Genomic DNA, 25,838 nt, shown 5'->3' with positions numbered 1-25,838 from the left:
AAAATACTGATGTGACATTCACGGATGTCAATTATTTGGACCGAAAACACACAAAATGATCCAATTGAAAATTGCAAAAAACTTAGGTTTTATAAAGCGAAAAAATATTAAAAAAAAGAAAAAAAAAAAAAAAAGTTATCTAGAAATGCTCATTTAGTCCTGGACTTATGTTTTATTTATCATTTTCTTAAATATGAAAAGTACTTCTAAAAGTATTTTCAAATTTAAGTATCAAATGCGAACACTTTTTTTCAAACAAAACAATTGAAAGGAACGAACCCAGCTGTCGAAAGACCCGAAGACCCAAAAACTCTCATACGAACCCGGACCTTTTTTTCGCACATGAACAACTTTTTATCTTCAATTTTCGCTTCCTATTTCCCACTGAAATTTCTCTAATCTTTTTTTCTGTCCGAATCCAAGACGCGAAAGGCTCAAATCAAAAAATGGCGAAATCCAGCGCAGACGACGAGGAGCTGAGGCGAGCGTGCGAGGCCGCGATCGAGGGCACGAAGCAGAAGATCGTGATGTCAATCCGCGTGGCCAAGAGCCGAGGGATCTGGGGAAAGTCCGGCAAGCTGGGCCGTCAGATGGCCAAGCCGAGGGTTCTCGCTCTCTCCAGTGCGTAGTACTACCATTTCTTGCTCTTGAGCTACGTGATTATCCTCATCTGTCAGTTTTATCCCAATTTAAGATGTGAATTTTGTCCCATTTGACCGAAATACGATTAATTTCAATTATTTTGAGCTTGTGTCGTTGGGGAATGTTGAAAGTGAAAATGGCGTTCATTGTAAATTTAAATTGGTGCCACATAGAGTTCACCCAGAAGTGGTGATTAATCAATTAGATGTTTCCTAATAATATTATTATTATTATAATTTTTCAAGGTTCTTATTGCTTGAATAATTTTGACAAAGAAACGAAAATCTAGAATTTGTCACCGTGAACTCTACATAGTTGAAAATGTTGTTACAACAATGGTATTGACGTGGAATTGGTAGGATAGGTGGGAAAGTGCTGAACATTCCAAGATATGAGTGAAGGTATAACTTTGTTGCCTTTACTCATATCAAAATCATATGGCTGTGATTATAATTTGGAATTATAAGGATGGCACTTTAAGATTAAATGCTACTGGAGTGCTTTTAAGGCAGAAGTTAATCTCACCCAAGGAAATTTTACTCTAGGTAATCATCAATAACAAAAAAAGAGAAATTTAAGAATTTGAAAAAGTTTCGATATATGTAGTTAACATAGTAGTTTAATGACTATAAATAGGTGTGATTTGGCATTTCCATCTTTATGTTCTTGTTGTTTAAAGTACTCCCAAGCTTATTTAGGGTTTGCTTGTGTTCTGTACTATATATAGATGAATAAAAAAATATGATAAGTCTTGTATATACATACACCCTCACATGCGTGCACATAGAGATATTTAATCTACCACATGTTAAAATGATCTGCAAGTTTCATTTATAGCATTTGATTTGTGTGGCATTGTTAATGAATGTGCGTGGTTACCGCAGCAAAATCGAAAGGTCAGCGGTTAAAAGCTTTTCTTCGAGTCTTAAAATATTCCACTGGAGGAGTTCTTGAGGTAATTTTCAAATTTATTTTTATTTTGTTCATTACAGAACTGTTCAAAATGTTTTTAAATTCTATTGTCCTAAAATGGATATAGGCATAGTAATAGAACACAAGCCCCACCAAAGCCCAATATACATGTGATCATTGCTGACCACAACCTATCGGCTGCTTGGTTGTAAGTTTAGGCCCATGAGGCTGGCTCTGCCAACTTCTAGGCTTGTGTGATCTAACAAAATTATGCACTTTGGAAAAAGAGAATAAGCATTGGCGACAGAAAGCAATGTTACTTCCTATCCACTCAAATAAAATTTAAAAAGGGAGGAAATAGAATCACTGACAATGAGGTCAATATAAGGGTCAAAAGTGAGTTGCATTACTTCCTATCTGTTTTTGATTCTGTAAATCTTTCCGGTCATCTTTTTGATTTTAACTTTTTGAGGAAATTGCTTGCATTTGCAGCCTGCAAAGTTGTACAAGTTAAAGCATCTATCGAAGGTTGAGGTTATAGCAAATGATCCCAGTGGATTTACATTTACGCTGGTAATGTTGAATCTCTGATGTGCCTCGGATACAACTCTATGTTACATGTGGATTCCAATTATCTAAACACTGCCTGAGGACAGTTTGTGTCAAAGAATATGCATGTAACACTCTAGCAAAATGAGAAGAAACTTTTACTTGATTGGTTTTTCTTTTTCTTCGTGTATATACGTACAATACCCATACAAACACATTCTTTTTTCCCGTTTAGTTTCTGATTGAACTTCTTATAGGGTTTCGACAACCTCAGAAGCCAGAGTGTTGCTCCACCTCAATGGACCATGCGCAATATCGATGATAGGTAATTTCATGGGAGCAATGCACACTTAAATATATCCTATTTTATGGTGTTTTCATGTTGTCTAGGAATAAATTGTATTTAGTTACTGATTCTCTGTATGCATCTATTTTCTTATAGGAACCGCCTTTTGCTTTGTATCTTAAATATCTGCAAAGATGTACTGGGTCGTCTTCCCAAAGTTGTTGGCATAGATGTTGTGGAGATGGCTCTTTGGGCGAAGGTGCATATGATGATCTTCTCCCTTTCTGATTATCTCATGTGAAGTCTTACAGTCTAACAGACTTAACTTCATTTCATTTCCTGTTGAGTAGGAAAATACACCCGCAGTGAGTACTCAAAGGAACATACAGGATGGGCCAGTTGCAGCGGCAGTGACTGAAAGTGACTTGAAAGTGAGCGTTGAAAAAGAACTTGTCTCCCAGGCTGAGGAGGAGGATATGGAGGCTCTTCTGGGAACGTATGTATTGTTAGCATTCGTTGTTCTGAGATGGGACTATTTATTTGTGTCTTTTATTGTTGTTTGGTTAATTTGGGATGGATGGTTGATATTTGATAAAGATTGCCTGTTGTCATTTGGTCGAGACATATACTAACAATACAAGACTATTGAAATTTCCTCAATGGTATGAGTTTCAATTTCAAATAAAAACAGGAGTTAGAGGTGGAGGGTGCAATAAACAGCATTAATGTTTGCCATGTCTAATTAAGTGAAATCATAATACTGCAGTTCAATGTTTCTTCACAATGCAATTTTTATTCCACGAAGCATAACTGGCCATAAAAGGCTTTGTACACAATTATCTTCTGATTTTGTAGGCACTAGTTGACCAAGAAGTATCCATTTCATACAGCTTTTGTACTTAAAGAAAATGCCAAGTGGGCCATTCCCTTTTTGTTCTCATCTAGCTGTTCCAGAAGATTTGCAAGATGTTATTTTATTTTCTTTTAGTTCCATATTCTGTTAATGTCCTGAAGTTTGATAGATCTAGGGCTTGAATTGGATTTTATGTTCTTGTTGAAGAAAAAATGGCTGATTGCATCCGAATTTTTCTTGATTGATGAAGAAGAGTTTGAGAGTTGTAGTGTTACACTCCTACTCTTTGAAATTCTTAAATGCTAATTCTGGTTATTACTGAAATGGAAAGCCAATTACCACCTTTCTTGCACCACTCTTATAGTTCTACTTGTTAAAACTCTCTCAATATAGTTGAGTTTTCCAAAAATGGTGTGGCTTGCAGTTATGTCATGGGCATTGGCGAGGCAGAGGCATTTTCTGAAAGGTTGAAGAGAGAGCTTCTGGCTTTGGAAGCTGCAAATGTGCATGCCATTTTGGAAAGTGAACCTTTGATAGATGAGGTGTTTTTTATTCTCTTTTTCTGGAACACTTGATGAATGGTTTTGCTGTTTGTGGTTATCACTTAAAGGTGATGGCTAGTGTTGTGATTTATTTTTGATTTGCGGGTCTTGCAGGTATTGCAAGGGCTTGAAGCAGCAACAAGTTGTGTTGACGACATGGATGAATGGTTAGGCATCTTTAATGTGAAACTTAGACACATGAGAGAGGACATTGAGTCGGTAGGGACTTCTACATACTAATTTTGTTCATGTGATGTTTCTCTTGTATTTCTGGCTGGCCCACTTTTTTGTTTACCTAGCTTGTCAGGGCAAAAAACCACATTCTTAAACTCGACTAAAATGATATAGCTTTGAAACCCAAACACCCCCCCTCCCCCCCCCCCCCCCCCCCCCCCCAAAAAAAAAAAAAAAAAAATGTGCGCACAAAGACATGCATATTTATCAAAGTGTCCCTGGTCAAGGCCATGTTGCTGCCTTCTGCCTGGGCTTTTTGTCTTCACTTCGAATTTTATTTTATTAAGGATGTTGATCATCCAGATGTTTAGTTCTTTTTTTCCCTTATTTTTTTAGTATAAATTATCTATGTCCCACATCTTTTTCTTTTCTTTTCTTTTCTTTTTTTCACTTTTTAATTATAGTTCCAACAAACTCTTTGATTGTAGTAACTTGGAACTTTGTTGATGAAAAAAATACAGCTTTTGTTTTGCAGCCACTAGCTGGATTTGACTTGGATTGCTATCATAATTGTATTAGGGTTTGTCTAAAGAGTAATTGCTATATAATTGTATTAGGGTTTGTCTTAAGTTGACCTGTAACCTTCTTGACTCCTATCCAGATAGAAACCCGCAATAACAAGTTGGAGATGCAATCTGTGAATAATAAATCTCTCATTGAGGAACTTGATAAGCTTCTTGAACGATTGCGTGTCCCTTCGGAGGTACTTCGTTGATCAGTTTCTTTCTAAAAGTTGGATTACTTGTTTGAGTTTGGTTCACTTGTTTAGGCTTTTGTTGGTCTTTCTGATGACTTTTCCTTGGTTGTAGTATGCAGCATGTTTGACAGGAGGTTCATTTGATGAGGCTCGTATGCTTCAAAATATAGAAGCATGTGAGTGGCTAACTGGCGCTTTGCGTGGCCTTGAAGTACCTAATTTGGATCCCACCTATGCAAACATGCGAGCTGTATGCACTCTGCCTTTTTCTTTGTTTTTCATATTTTTTCTTTTTTAAATAATTATGTGGTCTAGCAGGCTGTTGTTCTAGATAGAATAGAACTTTCCATTGTTATTTCTATAGGCTATAGGGTGGTCTAATATTGTGGGACGATCCATATGATCTGAAAATTCCAGAATTTCGAGATAACTTTAGCTGTCAATGATCTTTGGGCCAAATGGCATCTCCGTCCCCTAGAGACGGGAGGGCGAGGTCACATGTTCACTCTTGTATGGGTGCATGTGTTGTGTTTACCTATAATGAAAAGAGTGATTACTCGTTATGTCTTTTTGGGTGTGTTTTTGTGTTTGTGTGTGTTGGAGGGGATGGGGCAGCTGTAACAATGAAACAGAGCTACAGAAAATTTGAAGTTCCCACGCCACAGCAGATACTATAAGGACCATGGAAACCTTGCCCCCTTTTTTATTTTTTTATTTCCTTTTTTAACCTCATTCTATATTTTAACTTTTATTTTCAAATATTTAATCTTGGTTCCAATACCAACTGCCAGCATCTTGGCTATGTATTTGTCATAGCTGTTGTGAGCTGCCAACTGACTATAGTAGTTGTTGAGTTCAAGAACGAACCTGAATGTGCTACCATGGCTTAATTTCTTACTTTCATTGTAAATGCCATTCTTCATGAATTAGAGTGTGAACTTGAAGGACACTGTATTGGCGAATATGTTCTTTATTAATCATGGCCCTTGCCCTTGAAGCCATATCAGGACGTCTTTTAGAATATGATATATTCCCCAAACTGTCTCATTTTAATGGTAGTAGCCGAAACTTTCACAGGTTAAAGAGAAGCGAGCAGAGCTTGAAAAGTTAAAAAGTACATTTGTCAGGAGAGCTTCTGAGTTCTTGAGAAACTACTTTGCCAGCCTGGTGGATTTCATGATAGCCGACAAGAGTTACTTTTCTCAGGTACTTCTTTTCCTCATCATCATGTTGTTTACGTGGAAATGTTAATAGCTTTTGTGGTTTAACTCTGTATTGCTTGTTTGCTTTTTTGAATAGCGGGGACAGTTAAAGAGGCCCGATCATGCTGATTTGCGATACAAATGCAGGACATACGCTCGCCTTCTTCAACATTTAAAGGTCAATTTTTTAGGCAAATTGCAGTAAATGTTGAAAGCCATTTGTGTGCACACATGCCTGTATGTGCTTCTTTTCCTCATTATTTTAACTGTTTGTATGTGCAGAGTCTTGATAAGAATTGCCTGGGTTCACTGAGAAAAGCTTATTGTAACTCCCTGAACTTGCTTCTTCGTCGGGAGGTCAGGGAACACAAAATCTTCTACAACATTATCTTGATTTTAGTTTAGTTTTAGTATATACTGTGAACATATTCATCTCATGTTAAGGTTGTACAACTTTATTATTAATTATCTTTTTAAGTGAAGACCTAGATGCTATGATTTCTTGTAATCCCTATGGTTTGTCATGGGCAGGCTAGGTATTTGCATATGCATTTCAATCAACTGGAGAATAGCTACATTCTTTTATAGTAAATCTGTGATCGCTATCTATTTGGTAATAGGAGGTCTCATTTATGCTGATTCAATTTTGTACCAATTCAGAATTTAACTGATTCAAGGGGGGTTCATTGGGTTCAGCTATAAGCCTTGTGCCTAGAGAATAATTTCAACTTTTTAATTTGCCACTGTAACTGCAAAGCTCCAGCTTAGCTGTCCTTCCATATTTGAACAATTTTGCATGCTTGGCTGCATCTATTCTAGCTTTGCCTGACTTGAAGTGTCTTATCTGACAGATATATTTGTTTTTAATCTCCACGCTTTCTGAAAGACAAAAGCCACAGCAGTTGAAAACATTTACTTAAAACTCTAGTAGATAGATTGGGTCATTGTCTTGTCTAGCAGAAGATTAGGTCAGTGTGCATGGCATGATAGTTTAGCTGATCTTATCAGATATCGTCTAAATGGAGTTAACTTGAATATGGTTAAAACTGCTAATATTGCACTGGTCAATGGCATATATTTATTTTTGTACTTCTTTCCAACTGCCATGCTCTGTCCATATGGTTGGAATTTAAGTTTAGTGACTTTACACACAAATGCAGACACCTTATTTGCTAAGAAAATCTCCTGGCATGTCCAGCCGTGGCTCCCAAATACCCTGTAACCACTTTTCGTAGGCTTCTTTGATAACTGTGACTTTGTTTGCTGGGACATCACTTCATTTTCAGGAAGCTGAGTTGCATATAGAAAACCCCACCTTCCCCCCTCTCCCACATACCAGAAAAGAGAAATCTGTTATGTCCATGTGCTATTTCAACATTCTGCCTATGGTGGAAGCATGAAGATTACAGATTAAATTGTCTCTGACATCTTTTTCTAATTTAGTTTATTCACTGACTTCTTCGCAATATGGTTCTACTTTGTGTTAAAAAAATTGTTCTATGTACACTTTGTATTATATAGTTATCTTATTAATTATTTAGAGGTGTCATCCACTAAGTTGATATGCAAAACTTGCTTTATGGTAATTCTTTTTGTCTTCATTCTAAGTAGGGATGGATGACATTATGGTTGCAACAGTGTTTTATACAAGTTAATTAACTGTTCTCGTTATCCATATCTTGGGTTTGATATTAGTTGTAGGAAATTCTGGCAATTGAGTATTTCAATCAGTTATAAAATATGGTTTGACATTTCTATTAATTATTTACAGGCTCGTGAATTTGCAAACGAGCTTCGTGCTAGTACAAAAGCATCGAGAAATCCAACTGTCTGGCTTGAACCTTCCACAGGTTCTGGTCAAAATGTGAATGCTGCGGACACTTCTACAGTTTCTGAGGCTTATGCCAAGATGCTGACTATTTTTATCCCACTCCTTGTAGATGAGGTTAGAGTCCTAATTATATGCATATGTTCCAGAATTTAAGTTATGTTCAGTACTAATATGGTGCAAACTGCAGAGTTCTTTTTTTGCGCACTTCATGTGCTTTGAAGTTCCTGCCCTTGTTCCTCCAGGAGGTCTTGTTAATGGCAATAAAACTGGATATGACGATGATGATGATTTGGGAATTATGGATATTGATGACAATGACAGTAAAACTGGTATTTTTTTCTCCAGCCAGCCGTTAGTCTTTTTTATGTTTGTCTTTGATGTGTGTTACGAAGTTATGCTACTCTTAGTTCTTGAAGTGTGACATTGAAATGAACTTTTTTAATTTTGTAGGTAAAAATTCAGCAGAGCTTGCAGCATTAAATGAATCTCTTCAGAACTTACTTGATGGAATCCAAGTAATGTACACATTATACTCACATGACTACATGAGCCTTTGGCATTTGCAGTTGCTTGTGTTTACATGTTTTCCTTATCAAAAAAGTTCCCATTAGTTTTTGGAAAGAGAGACACATGTAATTTTGTGGATATCATTTCAGAATTCAGATCATGTTCTTTGGCCAAAACTTGCAAACCCAATGTGTTATTATGATCATCCAATCTGAGGATCTCAATGGATGATTGAACACCAAGGAGCTTAGAACTGGAAGTAATGCCAGGTGTTACTTTTTTGAAGGGCATTCTGTCGCCTTAAACACATTATGATAGGTGTCAAGTGAAGATTCATGTCGGGCAAGGTTCTGTCAATGAGAATTTTAAGTTTACATAGTGGTACCTGGTTGGTTCGGAAGATTGTATTGAAAATTATATATGGAGGGGAATAAATGGTTTCTTTATACAGAAAGTAACTCATCTTGGTCAGTCCGCAACTTAATTTCCAAATCTAAAGTAGAGGGGGGTATAAAATGGTCAAAGGTCCAACTCCTGGTCGTCTGTTTGGAATGAGCGAAGTTGTCAACTTAATAAAAGGGGCAGATAAAGGAGATGATGGTTGGACTAGTGGATATTCTGCAAAATGTATTAGTAATTTTTAGTGACAAAATTGCAGAGCATCCAGATATACTGGAGTTCAGCTAACAATGTTTTTTGATGCCCGTTAATAATTCACTTGATCTTAAGATTTTCCTCCATCTTTCCTTTGATTAAGGGCTCTTTTGTATACTTTTTATGTACTAGGATTGCGTCCCTCTGTGCTTTTTAATGAATTATTACTTATCAAAAAAAAGATTTTCCTCCATCTCTGTCTAATTTTAAGTTTTATAACATGGAAGTGTTGTAAAGTTGGCTTCATCTTCTTCATCACTGTCTTCTATAATCTACTTGTTGTGGGTTTGTAGTTCCCCTTGGGTTTTTTATGTGGGCTAGCTGAGTTGTCCCTGTGTATACTTCTTGTGTACTTAAGGGCGCCTTACGTTTTTTTAATGAAATTTTCTTACTATTAAAAAAAAAAAAAAAAAAACACTTGTAAAGTTGTTTACTAGGCACTTGTTGGAGGTCTACAGGGCTTAATTTAGTTTTAATAGAAGGTGCCAATTTATATGAATTTCAGGAAGACTTTTATGCTGTGGTGGACTGGGCATACAAGATTGATCCTTTGCGCTGCATATCAATGCATGGAATTACGGAGCGCTATCTCTCAGGTCAGAAAGCGGATGCAGCAGGATTTGTGCGTCTCTTGCTTGGTGACCTAGAGTCGAGAATTTCTATGCAGTTCAGCCGTGTAAGTTTTAACTTTAACCAGAAATGGATCATAGCCATGTGCATTATGAAGAGCATGATTTGTATCCATTTAACTTTTGAATTGTACTGCAGTTTGTGGATGAAGCCTGTCACCAGATTGAAAAGAATGAGCGCAATGTTAGGCAGATGGGTGTCTTATCATACATTCCACGGTAAAGTGGAAACCAGAGGCTTATACTTCTTCTGTTTGATGCATATTAATGACTTCATGAGAATCTATGGCAATTGAAATTTGGACATACACTTTTTCATTAGCTGATAAAAAATTTAGAATTCATAAAAGGGAAGTAGTCATAAGAAGCTTGTGTTTCTAATTTATTTTTATTCAAATTTTCTGAAAATATACATGAGCTGTAGAAGCAAGGGAATATCTACATTTTATATTTGCAATATTGTTCAATTCTCAGTCTTCAGTGAGATGAATCAATTGCATGTTAACTGTTGTAGATAATGTTTATGTTCCATGTTTATCCTCTCTAAGTGTTATTAAAGGGCAAAAAAATCGTGGTGCATTAATGGTATAGATAGAATTGGATGAACTTTTATACTGGACAAGTAAAGTGTTGGACAGTACAAATTTCTAGTTCGCCTGTGCCAATATGGCACAAAGTTGTTGAGTAATGAACTAATAGGAGTATGCTTTGCAACTTGATTTGAGAGCATGAAACTTACTGAGGTTGATAAGCTCTTCGTATTGGTGGATTGAAGATTGTGATACTTGGGAGGCGTTTTTATTTGGCAAAGATGTTTTGTGGTTATTTATTAACAAACAAATTCAGTAATGTGTTGCCTCTGGATATTTTACACTGGACATACTTGATTCAGAAATATTACCCAAATGTTCTAGGTTAGTAATGAACACTAAGTTGACAAAATTTACATTATTTAAGTGATTACATAATTAGCTAAAGATATTCCTTGTGCTAGAATGGTATGGCAGATAAAGGTTTTTATGCTTCTGGAATGAATACCATCAAAACTATAGGCCAAGCATGTTTCCTTTAAGATTATTCTTAGACTTAAAGGAGTTCTTTTTGTCTCTGAATTTGTAGATCTGTCGTAACCATTTGACTTGGATGTTATTGGAGCCCTTGCATCTGTTTGTGGATGCACTGAAACACACTCAAATTATGGGGTAAAGTGCACTGTTCAGCTCCCTGGACTCAAAAACTTGAATCAACTTGGGGACTTCTTGAAATTAGTGAAACACTCACTTTTTGCTTGCCTCAAATCTAGGTTTGTTCATGCTATAAACGGGTGGGAACAATAAAAATATTCTCCAGATCATTAGGGTCAGAGCACTTAAGTTGGTTGTTCTGCTTGATGTTTGGACCAGATCTCATTAAATTTGTATGCGATCTTCATTGTTTGTTTTGATGATTAAGTTGTCCTCAACTTTTTCCTGTGTATAATTGATTTTCCCTTTTCGGTGTAAATCCTTTCTAGATAAATATATGTGGCTTCTCGAGTTTCTGCACCAGTTAACTCTAGGTCTGGATTTTCTACTGGTCCAAAGGCTAGTTTCAGATATATTTATGTGGACATTTGGAGAATTGAAATGGTTTTGCATGTGCTTCAGTATAATAATATTCTAAATTTCAATTTTCAATTACGCGTGAAATATTTCAGTTTTTGTGCATTATGTCAATCTGTTTTGCATGCTCTTTTGCATAGATTTGCAACTCTTGCAACCCGCATGGAGCAGTACATCCAAGGACAATCTAGGGATTTGGTTGATCAAGCATACACAAAATTTGTGAGTGTTTTTTTTCTCAAACATGCATTCATGCTGTTGTTGCAATGAGTGGTACAGTGCATTAAACAACATCATGATTCTATCACATGCAGGAGTGCAAGTTACGTTTGCCCTTTTCTTTCTTTTAATGAAATTTTAATTTGGTCCTTTCATTCAGTTTCTAAATGATAGTTAATAGCAAAAGCAGTAATGTATCACAATATTAATCCATTAATTTTCAGGTGTTGGTTTCTTTTGAAAGGAAATAAATTTTGCTCTGGCTCACCCAGACAAAAACCCATACGGATGGGAAAGAATTTTTTTTGATGCAGTGTGATACAAGAAGTTAATTGGGTCCTAATAATTTTATGTTTTATTTAATTTTTTAAGAGTCAATGGTGCTGTATTTGGTAATTCAATAAATAGGTGATTGCCCTAGATTACTTTGGGTAATTCAATAATGGGCTTTGCCCTATATTATACTAGTTAAGTCAATAAAATTATGTTAGGTAAGTCAATAAATGGTTATTGCCGGAGGGTTTAGTCTAGTAGTCTATTGAAGTGTCTCTTGTACTCCAATGAAGGCAGACTTTGATGGAATAAAATTATGACAAATTGATTCTCTCTCTTTCACTTCCCCCTCCTTTATCTCTCTTCCACCTAGCTTCTCTCTTTCTCTCTCTCTTTCTCTCTTCCCTTGGCTTCTCTCTTTCTAGCTTCTTTCTCTTCTTTCTCTCTCCTCTCTTAGCTTCTTTCTTCTCACTTTGCCTAATTTTGCTGTGTGATTTTTGGGATTCTCGTTTGTCCTACATCATTTTTGTGGTTGAAAACAATGGTCCACCTCTCCATTTTTGAATTATGAAATACAAGCATCATTGGAACGAGATTAGTAAGAATTAGAGCTGCGGGTAGTGTGATAATTGTTGCTGATGATATCTTTTGCTTGTTGATTTGGTTTTTTTTTTAATTGGATAATAACTTGTGTTTGTTGATTTGATTTATGTAATGGAAGTCTTGCAATAGGGGTTTTGGTTTATTACGTACTGTGTTCCATATCCATATGTTCCTTACATTGGGAAGATTTTTTTGACAGGTTAGCATAATGTTTGTTACATTGGAGAAAATTTCACAAACAGATCCCAAATATGCTGATATATTTCTGTTAGAGAACTATGCAGCTTTTCAGAATAGGTATTTTTTGCCCATGTGCCAGCTAGTTATAAGTTGTATTAAAGGGCAAAAAAGTTATGCTTCTTAATCTCTATCTAGTTCACTTAGCTGATTAGAAACACTTGCATGCAGTTTGTATGACCTGGCCAATGTTGTGCCTACATTGGCTAAATTTTATCACCAGGCAAGTGAAGCTTATGAACAAGCTTGCACACGTCATATCAGCGTGATTATTTACAATGTAAGTAATCCACCTTTGTTGCCTAGTGTTTTTCCACATTTGTTGCATCTCAATATTTTATTGGGAATGTCCACATCCTCACTATTTTTTCTGCAGCAATTTGAACGACTTTTCCAGTTTGCTAAAAAAATCGAGGATCTGATGTACACAATCACGCCAGAAGAGGTTAGCATGTTGGTGACTGTATCATCCTATTCCTAGGTTCTTATTTACAACTAATTTTTGGAATAAGAGATGTTTTAAGTTAAAAATTACTTTATCTTTAAATGTCTTTTAAGTTTGGTGACTAATACTTCCTTGAATAGCTTAAAATCCACATAATTTGTCTCCATAAAGACTGTCTCAAAGTTGGGGATTATGTAGCAAAGTTTGTCATTCAACACTTCTGCTTGGTCTTCTGTTTAATGAATTCGAAAACTGTTCATGGTACTATTCTCCATGTTAAGACTTATCACAGAAAGCACTTTTGGCTCCAGTACTAGGGTAATGTAGTTCTAAGTTTATTTTAAATCTAGATGTTTAATGAAGAACTGTTTGGTTCTAGTGGCTGCTATCCTTCTTATAGCCATCTTTTTATTGTTTTTATAACTCCCCCCCCCCCCCCCCCCCCCCCCCCCCCGGGGCGCATGTATTAATCTGCTCAATGTTGTGGCTTATATCATTACTCCGTAAATTTCAGATTCCATTCCAGCTTGGATTGTCAAAAATGGATCTCCGAAAGATATTAAAATCCAGTTTATCTGGGGTAAGTGGCTAGTCCTAGATTATCCTTTCCCTAGCTTGAAGCATGCTTTGGTAATAATATTGTGGCTTACTCTCGATACAGGTTGACAAGTCCATCGGTGCAATGTATAAGAAGTTGCAGAAGAATTTAACTTCAGAGGAACTGTTGCCTTCTTTATGGGATAAGTGCAAGGTAAGTTGGATCTCTTTTTCTAAATGATGTTCAGGGCCTTTGTACTTGAAGGCTTTCTTTTACAAGTTTTGTGGCTCTGCGACAAATTGGCATCTGGATGTTGCAAAACTCTAGTATTCTTTTACTGCATTGACTAAAAATTGTTTAGCGGGCAAAGTACATAGGAATCAAATTTTGAAACTTAAATATTTGGAGCCCCCCCCCTCCCAAACATATGCTATTAAAGATACAGGAAGAGACCCTCAAAAGTTGCAATCAAAAGCAGGAAACATTATCCTACATTCCTTGGGTAGTTTTTGGTGTTGGATTACTCTTCATTTGTTTAAGGATGTTAAGAAATTAAACTAATATCATGTGGCCACTGAGAGTGAATATGCTGTTTTGGGTTTTGATTCCTCATTGCCTAATGTTGTAATACAACCATCAATGAGCTTTGTATGGTGCTTGTTGACAATGCTAATGGAGGTTGTTTTGTATTTTGGCAGAAGGAGTTCCTAGACAAGTATGAAAGTTTTGCTCAACTTGTTGCCAAGATTTACCCCACAGAGACCATCCCATCTGCCGCAGAAATGAGAGACCTTCTGGCTCCCATGTAGGGAGAGAGAGAGAGAGAGAGAGAGAGAGAGAGTCTTGTATAATCTTGATAATCTTGAATAGTTTCTTTTTGAATAAAAAGGTGTAGCCTGCTCTAATTATTCTTTTAACCAATTTTTCCACACAATTTGATTTACTGTACCAGCATTTTCGAGCGGCTCTTGTAGTCAAAATAGGTTGAATAAACTCTTGTATAATTGCCACACACACACACATATATATATATATCGTGCATGAATGGGCTGTTTTTCCCCCGTCTGTTGGTTCTTGTTATAGTCTTATAGATGGTTCATGTGTCAAGTAAACGAACATAAACAATAATTAAGCTTGTTTGTGTTTTATTTATTTAAAAATCAAGTTCATGGCGGCCTTTGATATTTGATCTATAATTAACCCCAAGCTCAAACATAGTATCTCTCAGTTTGATATTCTTAGTAGTGGGATTGGCATGCGAGTGTATCAGTTTTGTTACATGGTTTATTTCCTTGTTTTTGTCATAACTCTGGTGTTGTGTTCCATGAAAATTAATGAGGATGTGAATCTGTGGGTGTAATCGTATAACAATCCAATGAGCAATTAATAATCTATCTTATTCTCGCTGCACAAACTGGAAATTTGGACGAATCAGGTCAATCCCAACGCTTGGATGAGCGTTTATTAGCCCTGTGGACGATTCTTCGGATTCCCACACTGCTTAAGACAAGATCGGCATACTACTTTACTACTTTATAATGAAGATCGAGAGCTTTGTAGACCGCTAAAAGCTGGTTAGGCTGACCGCACAAAGAAGCGTTCCTCTCTGGTGACTTGAGATCTCGACTGAATCAGCATCTTTTTGGCCCTTAACAAATTAAAGGGCCAATAAACAAAATTAGAAAGAAGCAAATACATCGTTTTAGCTGATGATTCATTTTGCGACATATAAATCACATGATGTCTTTTTTGGGGAAAATCATTTATTCCCTAAACTTTGAAAAATTTGTAACGTTTTTGCCCATTTTTTATTTAGACCCTTTTTTTTTTTTTTTTTTTTTTTGAAAAAGAAAAGAAAAGAAAAAAGCTTATTTTAAATTTTTTATTATAAAAAGGGAGAGATTGAAAATCATGTGGAAGTTTAAGGAGTAAGTGAATTTTTATTTTTTATTTTTTATTTTTTCCTAGAGATCAATTATCCTTCCACCTATCAATGATTGTTTCAGCGGGGATTGCAAATGATATGGCTAATACATTAAGAAGTTACATGAACAAGTCAAGAAGAAATTAGAAAAAAATAAAAATAAAAACTAGAAGCAAGTAATATAAAGTATAAAGATACAGCTATTAGGTATCGAAGACATGTTGATTTCAAAAAATGGATCTTGTTTGGGTAAAAACATAATATATATATATTATTTTCTCATGAGCTTCAGTATGAAAAGTAACATGATCGAGCGGATGGACTATTCCATGTGCTAAGGAAGATCAATGAGAATGCTTACAAGGTAGATTTACTTGGTGATGCAGGCATAGCTTCATCTAAGGGTTGATCTAAGGGTTGGCTGACCCTGTCATAGCTTCTGGCATTACTCTTCCTCAAATCTAATGGCAACATTTCAATGGCTTCCACGCAAAGCTAGTCGGACTAACCAAAGTGACTGGAACTTAGACAAGCTGGTTAGAGCACACGAGAATGGCCTCTCAGAGGGGGAGTACTACAAGGACTTGCGTTTGAATTTAGTGGATCAACAAGATTTTTGGGCCTGCGATTGCTGTACCTATTGTAATTCCTGGTCTGCCATGGTATGCAGAGAATGTGTTTCAAGAACCAGTGAATATTTAATACGAGGGATGATTCTTTAGCTTAGAAGACAAGGATCTCATCGTCTTTGTGTGTTTAGGTAAGCAGGATCTCATCATCTTTAGCTTAGAAGACAGGAAGATAATTCTTAGTTTGTCTTTCTAGGCCGGGTGCTACACTCTATCTATTGATTTACATATTAAAGTTAGTTTCACTGCCTCGTCAAAGAAAGCAAACTTTCAGATGCCTCCGGCGTTAAATAAAAATGATATTTACAACTTAATGCATTTGGTTACAGGGCTGGTAAATGTTAAGAGTTTTCCTTCAAATTAGGTTGGGAGAACTTCATTTAACCCAATCTATAAAATTATTATGTACTCCTTAGCAAATGAGAAACATATTTTTTTAATAGCATCTGAGAAGCACGTACTTTTGTAATAACATTAACATAGTTAAAAAAAAAAGAAAAAAAAAGCATGTGCCTCTTATATATTCACGGATCACATGGCAATTTTACATGAAAGGAACTTCCTTCAACCTAGTTTGGAGGAAATCTGTCTACTGGTAAACGCAAAAGCACTTGTTTGGCATAGTTTACTATGTCAGCTACTTAATTGAGTTCGAGTCTATATGCGTTTCGGCCAACATCTGAAATCATGGGGACTTTTCTAATGGTCAATGCAATACAAATGAATGGAGGAAGTGATATTTTCACCTGTATTATAAAAGTAAAAGGGAAAAAGACCTTAACTTCAAATGTAAGAGCCACAAACAAGTTCGACAGAGGCAGCCATGGCTCTTTCCATTTAATATTCTGTAACATGAGATGGAAACCACCAAACATAAGCCTTAGGGATTTTTGACAAACAAATTGGAAAAATATAGTAGTAAAAGATAAAAACCTGCTTCTTGAGAAAGCCTGTAGAATGGCCACCAAAAGTAGAGAATGGACTATCTGAAATCAAATCAACTACCAAAGTGAAACATTCTATCATTAAATTGATTTGCAACAGCCTCAAAGAAAGCATTTCAAAACTCTGATTTCTAAACAAAGGCCCTACAAAGACCTCATATAGTTTTAGTTATGAAAGACGACAAACTTTTGCTGAGTCTCTACAAGAAGTCACCATAAATACAGAACTTTCCACAATCTTGCAAATTTACAATCCAGCTATAAGGGTGTACCCCCACCATCTGACATAAGAGATGCAGCCGCAGCAGCAGCTGTGGGAACAACCCCTGTTGAAATGCCTGGTTTCGACAAATGTAGGAGCCTGAGAAATAAATGCCAGAAGCTCAAAGATGTTACAGTCGGACCAAAAATTTTAACTACTACGAAATTTCAGGACATGCAACTTCAACCATGATTTTTGTTATCCTAACCTACTTGCACTTATCAAGACCCATCAACTATTGAGTCCCACATGGAACAATGCAAACATATGATCACAACCACATGATCTAAAGGACCCTCTATCATAAACGCCGTGCCATAGATTTTCACATGAGCCACTAGTCAAACAATGTTGGGAGGTAGTGATTACCCAATTGCGCCTTTTACAGGAGGACATGGACTAGTCTGGCCAGTTTTCAAGTGTACACCAATGGACAACGGTCCAAGACTTATATACAACTAGTTCATAACCCGCGCTATGCGTGAAATTTTTCTATTATAATTTAATTTTAGAATTTAAACACATCTTCATCATACTTTTTATTATTAATCCATAAAAAAAGTAAAACTTTTTAAAATATTTGTTCACATAGGTCTAAGTTGGAACTCGACTTTTATATATATATATATATATGATATGATATGATAGTTAAAGGAAGAGAGAGAGGTAGAAATTAGTGAGAATTTAATGACAATAAAATTTGATGTTTCTATTAGTTTTCTATATAAGAGAGTTCATTAGGCATATTAAATACACCTTTTATCTCACTTGAAATACATGGACCGATTCAGTATTACTTAAATGACCCATTTTCTACTTAAATGACCGGTTCAATGTTTAAAAAATATAGGTTCACGCCACGTGTCATAATTCTAGACTAACTCTAAGTTGGAACTCAGCTTTTATATATATATATTTATGATATGATACGATAGTTAAAGGAAGAGAGAGGTAGAAATTAGTGAGAATTTAATGACAATAAAATTTGACGTTTCTATTATTTTTCTATTTAATATACGAGAGTTAATTAGACATATTAAATATACCGTTTATTTCACTTGAAATACATGGATCGGTTCAGTTTTACTTAAATGACCGATTTTCTACTTAAATGACCAGTTCAATGTTTAAAAAATATGGGTTCACGCCACATGTCATAATTCTAGGCTAACTCTAAGTTGAAACTCGGCTTTTATATATATATATATATGATAAGCAGGTTGGCCGAGTATAGTATTGCAAGCTTCCTAACTATGCATCTTAAGAAAATGATAAAAGCTTACGGTGCAAGATATTCACAGAAAGATGACACTGCTGCAACAACTTCATTATAATTTTCAGCTGACGCAGGGGCTGTCACTTCAACCAGCTGTATACCAGGTGTTACAGGCACAGCCTCGTCAGTTGCATGTAGTTTCAGCATCTTATTAACTGAGGACACAGTAACAGTGATCTGGGCACCCCTTTGGAAGTGGAAGGCGAATCCCACTCTTAGCAGCTCATGGTCTAACTTGTAGCCTAGTGCATAAAATAAGCGGAGCGCATTCTTGCTAACTTTGCTTTCCACCATGGTCCTAACTAGAACCGAAATTTGCTCAGCACCTGCACCCCTCATTGCACCTCCTATATGTCTAACAGTCCTACAGACATTAATTTTGACTTAAGTACAATAACAAGCAGATGCAAACACAGACACATACAGAAAGAATTTGATAAATATGATGGGGAAGGGGAAAATTTTAAGTTTTACCATGTGGATTCAGGCTGCTCAAGATCGCATAAGAGTCGAACCTCCGAAGCTACAACCCCTACAAGAAAGAAAAGGGAGAGAGAGAGAGGATGGCCTTATTGTCAGGTATATAGAGCCCACCAAATATTAGTCCTTACTGTGCTTTTCATTTGAACATATATACACATATGGAGTGAGATAACAAAGATCCTGAGAAAATCATGACATGTTAACATGGTTATTTACAAAATGTATAGCAGTCAGTTTGCGACTTTAACATGCATCTATATTTATATAAAGCTGGGTAAGCTCTTATGACATCCTCGGAAAATCATGACATGCTAACTTGATTATGTATAAAATGTACTTATGAAAGAATGATTACATATAAATGTGGTAGTATTTAGTACATGACTCTAACATGCATCAGTATATGTACATGGCCAGGTAAACTTCTCTTCCCCCACTTTTTCTTCATTTTCTTTCAAGTTTCTACTCTAGGTGGCTGGGTAAGCAACTGTGATACAGTTTCTGCCGCTTGTATGATATGAAAGCATGCATTTAAAGAAAACAAAAAACCAATAAAGATAATTACAAGACCCACATTAAAGAAAACACAATAGAATACAATTAGTAGTTTCTTCTTTTTTTCTTTTTCTCCATTCTTCAATTTGGTATCAGAGCAGAGATCCTTAATTCAAACTTTATCTCTGTAATTTACCTCTCATTTCCATTAAATATTTCATGTGTTTGGACACAATTATTAAGAGAGAGTTTGAACCCACCCGTGAGGGAAGTGTAAAAACATAAATTAAATGATTAATGCAATCTTTACTATTAGATTAAACTTTTTGGATAAATGGTGATTTAACACTTTTATGAGGACAAATTCCAAGGTCACTAAATTGAACTAGGCTGGAAGCTAAACAACCAATAAGCGCGAAACTATAATTAGAGTCACAAAGTGAAAGAATCAGACGGGTGACCAAGATGGGCCAAAATTGTATCCAATAACAAGGCTATTTTCATTGACTTCAGTATAGGTTTACACAGGTTAAGGAGCCATTCCAACTTCACCTGATAATTTTGACACATTGGTATATCAAGCTTATCCGAGCCATACAGCTCCACATCAGAAAAAAAAAAGCATACATGCAAAAACTTACCAAGGTTTGGGCCACTTTTAAGGCATATTTCATGGATCCTCAAACGCTCTTTATGAACACCACAAAGACCCTGAAGAAGAATCTCGAGAGCCTCAACATACTGCAAAATGTAAATCATGTCTAAGATACAACTTGAAATACCACCCCTCCCTTTTTCCAAAATTGAAAATAGAGAAATAAATAAATGAATCTTTTGAAGGGCTAGCAGAAAGAAAATGGGAGCTGATAATCATCATCGGCAATTTGTGGATGTAAAAAATGATTTAATTACATTACAAGATAAATTACTAAAGATAAAGCGGGGTAAAAGTAAATTAAGAGACATGCTTGATATGGTAGTGCTAGATACAAGAAAATGTTGACATTTGGTAATTGTATCCATATGCACATGTGCTTATAAAAGCCATACAGCAAGCCAATCAAGTTGGATGCACTTGCAGAGTGGCAAAGGCTTAATTCACCATAGGGAAATATAAGACCTTATTTATGAAGAACAAAATGGAAATGCTTTGACAAAAAATTGTACCAAGGAGGCTCAATCAGTTCTTGCAGAGGAGGACACAAGAGTGAGCTTGAGCGAATTTCAAGGGCAAAGAAACTATTTGCCACAGAAGGGCGGAACAAAGGATAAAGTGGCACAAGATGGAAATTACATTTTATATTTGTTTAACTTTAAGGTTGAAGAATGGTTGAGGGAAAGACCAAAATTATAGGATACGGAAAAGTTAGAGGCAAAGAGGAAATAAGATAAGCACTCCAATTAAGGAGAGGTCTAGAGTGCCTCAATGGAAAGGTTTTCACAATATGGTTAAAGAGACCAAACATAACCAAAAAATAAAGAACAAAAAAGTAACAATAAATATAGAAAAGAGGATAAAAAAAAAAGATAGTTGAGATGGAGTTTCATCACACTCCATGCAGTTGAAAGGAAGTAATGAGCATCATTACCAAGACAAACAATTACCTATCCAAAGAAATGCAAAGAATTTTTCTCAACAAACAAACCTTCTTGAAGAAAGAAGAGCAAGTATAATGAATGTTAGATAGGTCTGGTTTGGATCAGAATCCAACAATGGTACAAAATCTCCCAGCAAGTTCAAACACTAAATTCAAAGATACTAGAGAATCAAAAAGCTGAGTTATAGACAGAAGTGCAAGTGCGCACACACACACAAATGCATGCACGCATGAAGACTTTCAAATATTTTTTTAAAGTAACTTACACATGAACCTATTGAATCTTTTTTTTTTTTTTTTTTATGAGTAAAAAAAACTTTATTAATGAAAACGTAAGGCGCCTCTAAGTACACATGAAGTATACATAGGAACAACCAAAGCTAACCTGCAAAAACCCAATAAAACCTACAAAACCTAGGCCCCAAAAGACGAAAGAAAAACACCCAAAAACAAGAAGGACCCAACTAAGAACTTGAATCCTTGACTTCAACCTCCATCCCGTTCTTAAGGGAGAACAAAGTGTCATTTAACTAGAGCTCATTGGCCAATCATGCTTTCGACTAATATAGATAATTCAGAATTTGACTAAACAGAATTAAATGAGTTACCAAAAAAGTCTTCAAGTGACCAAACACTCAAACATTTATCAGTCAAAGGTGTTATAACATCAGAAAGTAAGTAGACCAACAAACTCAATCTGGACAGCAAGTTGAACTCTGAACATAAGTTCTTCAAAGAGCCTCTAGATTCTCTAAAAAGCATAAGCACATCCAAAGCATAACCTTAAAGCAAAAGGCTAACACCAAATGTATTGATGAATATGACCGTATATTGAATCCAAACCACAACCAGTGGTATGTGCCACTCTTCGGGAACCTCCATTTTAAGCCAAGAATAAAATTGTATCACTTTTGCCCTTCTATTTTTCTTAAATATTGAGACATTGTTACTTCTTCAGAATATAAAATTATCAAATAAAACCAAAGGGAAAAGTGTCTTGCTCTCTGCTATTGAAATAATTGTGTACTGAAAATACAATTAAGGCAGTTCCAGAAACGTTAAACCCGTGGAACATAAATTACTCATACTCCAGAGTTATACATAGGGAATTTAAAACTGAGAATACTTTATATTGCATTGGCGTTAGAATATAATGTTTTCGCCTATTGTAGGAACTCTCATTTTCTTGGTATTTTTTGCTATATTAGTTCTTGAAAAAAGCTTTTCGTACCAATTGAGGTTCCTATGTACCAACAGGATTCAGGTTGTAAATTGGTCTACTACCTCCCTTTTGTAAATTGCTCCACCTTATGCATTATAATAGCCAAATATATGGGGTTACAATCACCAGAAAGTTGCTTAGGCTGTATCACTGCCTACTAATACTAACGAAGCTTAGGCTGCGCCCCCCCATGGAGGCACAGTTATATCTCAATATTTCAATGCACTTTAGGATTTTGTGATGAACTTAAAGTAAAATACTTTTCAAGACAGTGCTGCTGAGTGGTCATATTTTCAATCTTTATATCATTGTCATTCTTTATAGTATTACCTTTTGATGCATATATGTTTCTTGGTCAGTACATAAACATCTTCATCAATTCTCGATACTAATGGAAGTCAATGAGTCAAGGTAACACGATTTTATACCAATTTTGTTATATAAATTGTTACCTAAGAGAAAACATAAGAGAGTAGAAGCTATAGGCAGCTAAAATTGGGCAGAACATCTTAAGCACTCGAAACGGAAATCAAAGCAAAAAACCATTGGGACCAACTAGAAAGGAAAAGGATTTTGAAATTTACCTGGGTCTCAATAATTCCCTGAACCACGCACTCCATCCAAATTAGCTTTGATTTATCTCCAACGCACTCCTAACCCAATGAGATAACCAAAACCAGAGATGAACTTTATAGCAAACCACAGGTAAATATCGGAAATCCGAAATGCTTAAGATGTTATTACCAACTTCCATTATATTATACTAATCCTGACCATAATGCATAAACATGAATTGAGCATTTAGATTGACGGTATTTAAAAATCACCTTAAACTTTCTATGGGTGCGGTGCCTATAGAGGCTAGCTCCTACCTCCTAGCTCCGGTAAGCTCGCCCGAATTCAGTCTCCGGAGCTGATTTGGGTGGCCGGTGACCGAAGAGTATGGTGTGTGCTTGAAAGTGTCGAGTAGAGACGACAGACGAGAAGAGAAAGATGGACTCAAGGAGGCAGAAATTATAATATTTTTGAAAATGGTGGGGATTTTGTTGCAACAATTACGAATTCAGGGTTGAATTTGAAACCACCCTAAAATTTTAGGAGCTTTTATATAATTTGTCCAAACATAAATGTACAGGCCCTGATAATTATATTGATTTTTTTTTTTTTTCATAAGCTAGGATTCTGTTAGGTTACAGCATTGACGCTCGCAATTAATTGAGTCCACTCATTTTAATCTGAGGCTTTTCTTTTTTTTTTTCCACGCTAATCTTAGGCTTAATGAAACACAAAAGAACTTTCCTTCGAGAGATGGATGGATAATGGATTGACCAAAAGTACACCTTTCGGCAACAAGAGCACTTATTACATATGACATAACACTTTTTTTTCTTTTTTTTTTTAAAAAAAAAATTTATGCTCGGTTTGTTTCGACGTAAAATGATTTTCTCGAAAATATTTTTCAGTGTTTGACTTGCACGAAAAAATTATAAAATGCAAAAATCAGAGTTCGGCAAATGTCGCCGGAATTCGGCAACGTCCGGTCGCCGTTGCCGGATTCAAACGAGAAAGTTTGACCGGATTCCGGCCGGAATCTTCCGGATCCGGCCCAATCAATGGCAGGATCCGGCCGTTTCGGCCATATCCGGCCTGATCAGTGGCCGGATCTGTCCATATCCAACCAAATCCTGGCCGTTTTGGCCAAATCCGGCAAGAGCCGGCCGGATTTCGGCCATTTTGGCCACCAGATCCGGCCAAAATTTGGTGGCCGGCGCCGATTGGATTCCGACGATCCACAATTGTTAAATTCTGACAATCGGATATCAAACGTGCGTGTATGAACGAAAAGTTTAATTTCGGAAAACGATTTACGATTTTCCGAAAATTAAAGAAGCTTTTACGGTCAAATTGAAAACGATTTTCGTTGACCATTATTTTTCATCCCTACCAAACACCGTAAAATGCCGAAATCATTTTACGCTGAAACAAACAGAACATTAATTTTAATTAAAAAATCATTTTTTTTTAATTACTTTTTTTTAACATTAGCATTTTATTCTCTATTTTAGCTAACATCTTTCGCTATTCTATTTAAATATATATTTTTTAAAACCAACTTACGTTTCAAAGTCATGTGCTTATAGTATCGATCAGGATTTTTTTTTTTTTTTTTTTTTTCTCGTTTGTTGAGCTATAGCCATTGTAGCACCTCACCAATCTTTGGGCTAAAATAATTAGTTGAATGTACTTAGCTGCATTTTCACCCAAATTTACAATATCTCGACTAGTCAAGTGTGAATGCTTTAAGGCCTTGGTTTGATTTCCCACAATAACATCCCATGATTAGACTGATATCTAGGTAAATAGTAGACTTTGGACATCTAGATGCTTAGGGTGCATTTGAAATTGTAATTTTGCAAGAATAATATGTATTTTTAAAAGAAATCACAGAATGTGGAGTGAATGAGATTGCGATTTGGAAAACATATTGTATAAAACAGTGAAAAATTCCACGATTTTTTGTAGTAGTTTAAGGGGTGCTTATTTGAAAATGTGTGCATTTAAACCAAAATAACGGTTTCGGAAACCAAATATTTTGCACAACAGTTACCAAATTTTTGAGCGGGAATGAAGAAAATGCCAAGAATACCCACCTAAAATATGTTAAAACCCTTGTATTCTTTTCTTTTTCTTGTTCTTCTCTCTGTCTCTTTGCTCTCTTTTTCATTGGTGTTGGACTACTCTTGATTGTCGTTCTCCGCCGCATCTAGTCTCAAAATCTCATGTAAGCAACTCACCTTATTTTTCAAGCATGACTCTCTTTTTCTCTAATGGGTGATACTATTTTTCTTTATATATATATATATATATATATATATGAATAACTCTCTAGGGGAGTTTTTGCTTTTGCAAAGCTTTGCCGTTTCTTGCATTATCTGTTTGTGTGGTTGTGGGAATAAATGAGAAAGCTTTGATAAAATGTACGTACAGATCGAGCTATATGTTTAAACGTGATATTCAACAACCTTGTATTCGATGGTAGGTTGAATTGTGGATAGCAACCTTATACCACGCCATCTAACGGTATATATAATTAATGTTATATTATTTAAAATTTTAAACTGACATAACAATACATCATATGATATCATGAGCGCATGTATAGTTGTATACTGTTAAATTTGTAAAATAAAATATTAATTACCATGAAATGACTTATCTCCATTTTCACTTAAAATGGAATGGATCCTATTTCATTAAGCTGTTGAGGTTCCTTGTCACAAAATAATAATAAAAATTAAAAAATTAAAAAATTAAAAAATAAACAAAGAACTTGCTTTATTATTAATAATATCAAGTTAACTTTGAATAATATATTAAGTTTTAACTTTTTGTCCATTTTGTATTTAAAATGATCAGGATATACACGTACGCTTTCATGGAAAGATTAAAATGTAGTTATAAATAATTAAAAACAAATTCAAATTCAAATTTTAATTATTTTTTATTTTAGAATTGGGTGATGCATGCATGTGGTTCTGATCGAACGAGTT

General features: G+C 35.6%; 2 protein-coding genes across 2 annotated transcripts; one reads left to right on the top strand and one right to left on the bottom strand.

Annotated features, from left to right (window-relative positions):
• The first annotated feature begins 254 nt into the window (after positions 1-254).
• LOC133866418 (exocyst complex component SEC3A) lies at positions 255-14,447 on the top strand. Its single transcript, XM_062302936.1, has 25 exons — positions 255-621; positions 1,527-1,597; positions 2,047-2,127; positions 2,361-2,428; positions 2,546-2,648; positions 2,740-2,885; positions 3,667-3,784; positions 3,899-4,003; positions 4,620-4,721; positions 4,828-4,965; positions 5,793-5,921; positions 6,015-6,095; positions 6,200-6,274; positions 7,689-7,862; positions 7,936-8,077; positions 8,199-8,263; positions 9,415-9,585; positions 9,678-9,757; positions 11,280-11,361; positions 12,434-12,531; positions 12,643-12,751; positions 12,848-12,916; positions 13,431-13,496; positions 13,578-13,667; positions 14,153-14,447. The coding sequence occupies exons 1-25, from the start codon at positions 447-449 to the stop codon at positions 14,261-14,263; spliced, it is 2,649 nt and encodes an 882-aa protein (XP_062158920.1). The 5' UTR covers positions 255-446; the 3' UTR covers positions 14,264-14,447.
• Positions 14,448-16,999: 2,552 nt separating this feature from the next.
• LOC133866603 (mediator of RNA polymerase II transcription subunit 18) lies at positions 17,000-23,392 on the bottom strand. The gene is made up of 6 exons (XM_062303180.1): positions 23,115-23,392; positions 22,872-22,940; positions 20,109-20,208; positions 18,964-19,021; positions 18,497-18,853; positions 17,000-17,312 (listed from the first exon to the last, which is right to left on the bottom strand). Exons 2-6 carry the CDS (start codon positions 22,905-22,907, stop codon positions 17,210-17,212), a joined length of 654 nt encoding a protein of 217 aa, XP_062159164.1. The 5' UTR covers positions 22,908-22,940; positions 23,115-23,392; the 3' UTR covers positions 17,000-17,209.
• Positions 23,393-25,838: the final 2,446 nt, after the last annotated feature.

This window comes from Alnus glutinosa, chromosome 4 (genome assembly GCF_958979055.1).
Source record: "Alnus glutinosa chromosome 4, dhAlnGlut1.1, whole genome shotgun sequence".
Lineage (NCBI taxonomy): Eukaryota > Viridiplantae > Streptophyta > Magnoliopsida > Fagales > Betulaceae > Alnus > Alnus glutinosa.
This window is presented reverse-complemented; position numbering and strand designations above follow the sequence as displayed.

What these genes read in the sequence shown, in the direction of transcription:
- LOC133866418 (XM_062302936.1), top strand. Translation starts at nt 447, where the DNA reads ATGGCGAAATCCAGCGCAGACGACGAGGAGCTGAGGCGAGCGTGCGAG. An exon ending in TATGCAGCTTTTCAGAATAG is followed by an intron (nt 12,532 to 12,642) that starts GTATTTTTTGCC and finishes ACTTGCATGCAG; the next exon opens with TTTGTATGACCTGGCCAATG. An exon ending in TAAAATCCAGTTTATCTGGG is followed by an intron (nt 13,497 to 13,577) that starts GTAAGTGGCTAG and finishes CTCTCGATACAG; the next exon opens with GTTGACAAGTCCATCGGTGC.
- LOC133866603 (XM_062303180.1), bottom strand. Translation starts at nt 22,907, where the DNA reads ATGGAGTGCGTGGTTCAGGGAATTATTGAGACCCAG. An exon ending in GAGCAGCCTGAATCCACATG is followed by an intron (nt 18,854 to 18,963) that starts GTAAAACTTAAA and finishes TAATGTCTGTAG; the next exon opens with GACTGTTAGACATATAGGAG. An exon ending in TTCTGTGAATATCTTGCACC is followed by an intron (nt 17,313 to 18,496) that starts GTAAGCTTTTAT and finishes TTTATTTCTCAG; the next exon opens with GCTCCTACATTTGTCGAAAC.